This window comes from Scomber scombrus, chromosome 5 (genome assembly GCF_963691925.1).
Source record: "Scomber scombrus chromosome 5, fScoSco1.1, whole genome shotgun sequence".
Lineage (NCBI taxonomy): Eukaryota > Metazoa > Chordata > Actinopteri > Scombriformes > Scombridae > Scomber > Scomber scombrus.
This window is the reverse complement of record NC_084974.1, coordinates 34,093,082-34,100,581: the sequence shown is the minus strand read 5'-3', so window position 1 is coordinate 34,100,581 and position 7,500 is coordinate 34,093,082. Positions and strand designations below refer to the sequence as shown.

The 7,500-nt window shown below is 45.3% G+C and overlaps 1 protein-coding gene across 1 annotated transcript in view; it reads left to right on the top strand.

Annotated features, from left to right (window-relative positions):
• LOC133979985 (protein Atg16l2) overlaps positions 1-6,911 on the top strand; it is a 13,180-nt gene extending 6,269 nt beyond the window's left edge. Inside the window, exons 9-18 of the mRNA XM_062418542.1 lie at positions 1-32; positions 416-521; positions 604-674; positions 769-840; positions 1,059-1,176; positions 1,755-1,860; positions 3,475-3,627; positions 3,711-3,758; positions 5,711-5,812; positions 6,445-6,911. The exon at positions 1-32 is cut by the window's left edge and continues 71 nt beyond it. Of these exons, the coding sequence (XP_062274526.1) occupies positions 1-32; positions 416-521; positions 604-674; positions 769-840; positions 1,059-1,176; positions 1,755-1,860; positions 3,475-3,627; positions 3,711-3,758; positions 5,711-5,812; positions 6,445-6,538 (902 nt within the window). The 3' untranslated portion in view covers positions 6,539-6,911. The remainder of the gene's footprint in view (positions 33-415; positions 522-603; positions 675-768; positions 841-1,058; positions 1,177-1,754; positions 1,861-3,474; positions 3,628-3,710; positions 3,759-5,710; positions 5,813-6,444) is intronic.
• The last annotated feature ends 589 nt before the right edge of the window (positions 6,912-7,500 follow it).

Sequence of the window (7,500 nt, the reverse complement as noted above, 5' to 3'; positions counted from 1 at the left end):
CCAGAGTTCCTGTTAGAGCTCTGCAAGTCCTGGTACTACACACAGTACTACACACAGTACTACACAGTACTACACACAGTACTACACACAGTACTACACACAGTACTACACACAGTACTACACACAGTACTACACATAGTACTACACAGTACTACACGCAGTACTACACACAGTACTACACACAGTACTACACACAGTACTACACACAGTACTACACAGTATTACACAGTACTACACACAGTACTACACAGTACTACACACAGTAGTACACAGTACTACACATAGTACTACACTGAGTACACACTGAGTACTACACTGAGTACACACTGAGTACACACAGTACTTGCTGTTAGTGAGGTGCATCATGGCAGTTGTAGTTCTTTGTAGTTTTTATAACAGACAGATGTTCTAACAGGAAGCTCATGAGCAAGGCATCAACGCGGTGCGGTTCAGCTGCAGCTCGGACCTGCTGGCCACCGGAGGAACCGACCGGGTCATCAAGCTGTGGGAGGTCCGAGCAGGTACGCTGATCTCAGCTCATCTTCATTTCTATTGGTCAGTGATTGTGATGACATGTTCTGACCTCACTGATGATGTCATCAGGCTCGCTGACCCACAGAGCGACTCTGGACGGCAGCACGGAGGGAATCACCTGCATCGAGTTTGACCCAAAGGTGAGTACAACCTGAACCACACCTGAACCACACCTGAACCACACCTGTACTGTGACCTCTGACCTCCTTAGTCTGATGTTTTTCATGTTTTCAGGGTCTGAGGATCCTCGCAGCATCATACGATAAATCGGCATTGTTGTGGCGTTTGGACGACTCTGTTCCCAAGGTAACCACAAACTGTCCCATCATGCACTGCGCTCACAGCTCGCTGGTCCTGAAAAGACCAAAGATCAGAAAGTAAACATCACCTGCCTTAGTCTCACCTGTCTCTCTCACCTGTCTGTCTCAACTGTCTGTGTCTCACCTGTCTGTCTCACCTGTCTGTGTCTCACCTGTCTGTCTCACCTGTCTGTGTCTCACCTGTCTGTGTCTCACCTGTGTCAGCTGACTCTGACAGGTCACAGCAGGAAGGTGACAGCAGCGAGGTTCAGTGGTCTTCATCAGGTGGTGACCGGCAGTGCCGACAGAACCATCAGACTGTGGGACCTGCAGAGAGCTGCGTGTAAGCCACACAATAACTGATCTATAACTAATCAATAACTGATCAATAACTAATCAATAACTGATCAATAACTGATCTATAACTAATCTATAACTAATCAATAACTGATCAATAACTAATCAATAACTGATAAATAACTGATCAATAACTGATCTATAACTAATCAATAACTGATCAATAACTGATCAATAACTGATCTATAACTAATCAATAACTGATCAATAACTGATCAATAACTGATCTATAACTAATCAATAACTAATCTATACTTAATCAATAACTGATCAATAACTGATCAATAACTAATCTATAACTGATCAATAACTAATCAATAACTAATCAATAACTGATCAATAACTAATCTATAACCGATCAATAACTGATCAATAACTAATCTATAACTGATCAATAACTGATCAATAACTAATCAATAACTGATCAATAACTAATCAATAACTGACCAATAACTGACCAATAACTAATCAATAACTGATCAATAACTGATCTATAACTAATCAATAACTGACCAATAACTAATCAATAACAGATCAATAACGGATCATTGACTGTACCTGCAGGTGTTCAGGTAGTTGAAGTTGCGTCATACTGCAGCGATCTGGTCTGCTCAGAAAACAGCATCATCAGCGGCCACTATGACTCCAGGATCAGAGTCTGGGACACCAGGTAACCCCTCACCCCTTCACCCCTTCACCCCTCACCCCCTCACACCTCACACCTCACCCTTTCACCCCTTCACCCCTCACCCCTTCATACCTCACCCCTTCATACCTCACCCCTTCACCCCTCACCCCTTCACACCTCACCCCTTCACACCTCACCCTCTTCATACCTCACCCCTTCACACCTCTACCCTTCACCCCTCACCCCTTCACACCTCACCCCTTCACACCTCACCCCTTCACACCTCTACCCTTCACACCTCACCCCTTCACCCCTCACCCCTTCACACCTCACCCCTTCACACCTCTACCCTTCACACCTCACCCCTTCACCCCTCACCCCTTCACACCTCACCCCTTCACACCTCTACCCTTCACCCCTCACCCCTTCACACCTCACCCCTTCACACCTCACCCCTTCACACCTCTACCCTTCACCCCTCACCCCTTCACACCTCACCCCTTCACCCCTTCATACCTCACCCCTTCATACCTCACCCCTCACCCCTTCACACCTCACCCCTTCACACCTCTACCCTTCACCCCTCACCCCTTCACCCCCTCATACCTCACACCTCACCCTTTCACCCCTTCACACCTCACCCCTTCACACCTCACCATTTCATACTTCACCTCTTCACACCTCATACCTCACCCCTTCACACCTCACCCCTTCACAACTCACCCCTTCATACCTCACCACTTCACACCTCACCACTTCACACCTCACCACTTCATACCTCACCCCTTCACACCTCACCACTTCACCACCTCACCACTTCACACCTCACCCCTTCATACCTCACCACTTCACACCTCACCACTTCACACCTAACCCCTTCACACCTCACACCTCACCCCTTCACACCTCACCATTTCATACCTCATCATTTCATACCTCACCACTTCATACCTCACCACTTCATACCTCACCACTTCACACCTCACCCCTTCACACCCCACCACTTCACACCTCACCCCTTCATACCTCACCCGTCACACCTCACCACTTAACACCTCACCTCTTCACACCTCACCACTTCATACCTCATCATTTCATACCTCACCACTTCACACCTCACCCCTTCACACCTCACCCCTTCACACCTCACCCCTTCATACCTCACCCCGTAACACCTCACCACTTCACACCTCACCCCTTCACACCTCACCACTTCACACCTTACACATCACCACTTCACACCTCACCACTTAATTGACTCCTCCCTGTTTTCCTCTGTTGCCTAGCAACAGCTCAGCCAACATCACACACACTAAGTCATCAGTTTAATGAGGTCATCACTGAGAAGAAGCCTGTCGCCCCCTACTGGCCAGATAATGAAGGTTTAATGAAGGTTTAATTAATCCTAAAATAAAGCGATCCAGGCAGGTCATAATCTAAATGTTCTCTGATTGGTCGGCTCGTATGTCTCCTGCATGCTGTGATGTCACCTGCATGCTGTGATGACACCTTCATGCTGTGATGTCGCCTGCATGCTGAGATGTCGCCTGCATGCTGTGATGTCACCTGCATGCTGTGATGTCACCTGCATGCTGTGATGTCACCTGTCAGGTGTGTCAGACTCTGTTAGTTGACCAGGTGAAATGTTTGCTTCAGGACGGTCAGCTGTATCCAGGAGCTTCCTGCTCAGGGTCGAGTGACGTCATTGGACATCAGCTCCGACCATCGCCAGCTGCTCAGCTGTTGCCGTGACGACTGCCTCCAGCTGGTCGACCTGAGGAGGTGGAGCAACGACCGCATGTGCTTCAGGTAGGATCATCCATCAGTGATGATTCATTAATGTTTGAGTTTCATGGTTTTATCCTCATCAGCTGTTTGTGTTTCTGTCTCAGAGCGGACGGCTTTAAATGTGGCAGCGACAGCACCAAAGCTGTGATCAGGTGAGTTATTGATCCCGATCCGTCTCTGATCAGCTGACAGAGTCGACTCCTGCTGAACATTTACATTCAGACACAAATGCTGTGAATCAGCAGGTCGGCTGGTCCTGTTTAATAACAATAATCATGCTGATTTTATTTGTAGAGAGCTTTTAACAATAAATAAAAACATAGATGTTTATCTGCATCACTGCTGCTGCTGCACCACCCACCTGATGCTGCACCATCCACCTGATGCTGCACCATCCACCTGATGCTGCACCCATCCACCTGATGCTGCACCCATCCACCTGATGCTGCACCATCCACCTGATACTGCACCATCCACCTGATACTGCACCATCCACCTGATGCTGCACCCATCCACCTGATGCTGCACCATCCACCTGATGCTGCACCCATCCACCTGATGCTGCACCATCCACCTGATGCTGCACCATCCACCTGTCAATCTCACGCTGCATCTGACCCTCACTGTGAACAAGACCCCCAGATACTTAAACTTCTCTGCTTGGGGCAGCAACCCCCCCCAACCCTGAGGGATCAGTCCACCCGGTTCCAGCAGAGCACCATGGATCAGATGTGGAGGTTCTGACTCTCATCCCGACCGCTTCACATGTAGAGTCCAACAGAACAACATCAACCACAGAAAGCAGAGAGGAGGTTCTGAGTTCCCCAAACTGGACTTTCTCCTCCCCCCGGCTGCACCTTGAGACTCTGTCCATGAAGATCAGAACCAGGATCAGAGACCAGGGACAGCCCTGATGGAGCCCAACACCCACTGAGACCAGGATCAGAACCAGGATCAGAGACCAGGGACAGCCCTGATGGAGCCCAACACCCACTGAGACCAGGATCAAAACCAGGATCAGAGACCAGGGACAGCCCTGATGGAGCCCAACACCCACTGAGACCAGGTCTTACAGCAGAGAATGTGAACCCAGCTCTCACAGTGGTTGTTTAGGGACCCAATGGCTCGCAGCAGAGACCCTGGTACCCCAAACTCCCACAAGGTCCCCCGAGGGACCCGGTCCTAAGCCTTCTCCCAGACCCCTCCAGGATCCCTGCTGGGTGAAGAGCTGGTCCACTGTTCCACGGCCAGAATCCACATCGCTCCTCTTGAATCAGAGGTTCGACTATCGGCTGGAGGCTGAGTAGTGTGTTCCCTGATAGTTGGAACACTTTTTAAAAATAGGAACCACCACCCCGGTCTGCCAGTCCATGGGTGCTATACTGTCCCTGACCTCCATGATAGCCCCACAATGTGCAGAGCCTTCAGCATCTCAGGGTGAACCTCCTCCATGTGGGTCGGGTTTAGGGGTTCCTGGGTCAGCATGAAGCTACAAACATACAGCAGGACACACATGAGGCGCTACATGTGCTCTACAAAGAGAAATTACTATCACAATAACATCAGTATGAATGAAAGCAATAAATCTATTACATTTACACAGAAAACTATTTAAATGACCACGTTTAATCTGGTATAGGAGTTTTATTTCAGTGTAAAGAGAAATACATTCTCATCCTCTAAGAATAAACATCTGAAATAGTTCGTTATTGATCTCCACTGATGTCATCACTTAGTATTATTCTGTCCTGATCAACATCAAACATTCCTGCAGAGAGAACGATGTGAAACAGAGAGACAGAACGAGAGGCAGGGATGTGATATGATGCTGCGTGCTGGATTTTCTGCAGTTTCCATGACAACAGCAGGATGGGATGCTTTGTGTGTTCAGCTGTCTGACAGAAACATTGAACACGATTCAATCAGTCAGTCAGTGTTTGCTCAGAGGGTTTCATATAATAATATATAATAATATATAATAATAAATAATGATATATAATAATATATAATAATAAATATGATATAATGATACATCCATCCTCTGTCTCTCATGTAGACCTGTTAGAACGGTTCTCACCTCCTTCTTCTTCTTCTTCTTCTTCAGTCCGGACGGATGTTTCCTGGCAGCCGGATCAGCTGATGGCGTCGTCTACATCTGGAACGTCACCAACGGCAACCTGGAGACCCGCCTACCAGACAAGCACAGGTAACCGATCAGCTGATCAATACAGGAACTGATGGATCCAGATCACATGTATTTTGTTGAGTAGAAACCATAGACTTTATATATAAAGGACGTAACATCCGTGACGTCACCCATTGGTTTGTGGACTGCTGCTCGGAGGCCAATAGTATCGGATCTGAGCAGCGCCATCTTGAACATTTCAGGTGCATGCTGGGAAAAATAAAAACAGGGATTCTACTTATATGGGCATCAGGAGGAGCATGAGGCGCCCTCCTGAACCTGTGAACCAATCAACCTGTCAATCACCATGTAGCCACGCCCTAATGCATACCCTGCTTTATCGTCACATATAAAATCAGGGAGGCCAAAATGTCCCAAATGAACATCATACTGCATTGAAGAAGGCTTTAAACTAGCGATTGAGACCATAAACACATTTTGAAAACGTTTACTGAGGTTAGAAATCAAGTGAGAAGTTGGTGAATTCTCCATTGACTTGTATAGAGACGGAAGTCCTTTTGACACCAAAACGGTCGCCCCCTGGTGGCCTTTTGATAGAATGCAGCTTTAAGTTACTTCCTGGTTGGACCGGAGCTCCCCACCTGGTTGTAAATGTTGTACTGGTCCTTTAACGTCGTCTCTTCTGTCCTCAGCTCGTCCATCAGCGCCGTGTCCTGGTCGCTGTCCGGCCAATACGTCGTCAGTGTGGATAAAAGTAGGCGGGCCGTTCTCTGGAGTGACATCTGAAACAGCCAATCCACGAGGAGTTCACGTTGTCATGGCAACAGCTGTTAAAGGGAACATTTAGATTCTTAGTTTAATAAAAGGGATTTAAACACATTTATTTAACATAACGGGAAAATGAACAGATTAACAAGTTTAAACTTCTTTATTATTTTATTATGATATAAAACATCCTTCATGTTAAATTCATCCTGTTGCAGCTCTTTTGTTTTTCTTATTTATTTGTTTTTATTTCTTTCATTGTGACCTTTTATTGATTTAATGAGGGAATGTTTTTATGTTTTTAAATATTTAGAAACATTATTGAGCTCAAAGTTCATCATGAGTCAGTTTGTAAATATGAAAAATGCTCATTAAAAGAGTTAAAAATGGATCCAATTATTTTATTATTGATTATTGAGTGATATTCTGTTTATTGTTAATAATAATAATAATAATAATAATAATAATAAATACCTTGATGTTATATTGACTGGTTTGATGTTACAGGTCGTTTGATGGTGAAGGTTATGATGATGATGATGATGATGATGATGAAGGTGATGATGATGATGAAGGTGAATCTTCATCGCTGCAGGCCGTCTCACACTCAGCTCATTAACAGGAAACAGGAAGCAGCTGCTGCCTCTGAGCAGCTGAACCTCTTAGTTATATTTATTATTATCACATCTTTGTTTTAGGTTCATTTAACAGAGACGATGCAATTTAATACAAAATATAAAGAAATGATGATAAAAGTTAATAAACTACACACTGAGTATTTTCTCTTGGTTAAAGAATTTAATTCACAATGTTGGAGATAATAATAATATCAGATATTCATTATTAATCCCACCGTGAGGAAGTTTACATCATTACAGCAGCAAAAAATAAGAAGAATAAACAACAATAAACAATAAATAATAAATAATTACACAAACAATACAGTAAAATAATATTAACATTATGAGTCATATCTGTCTGAA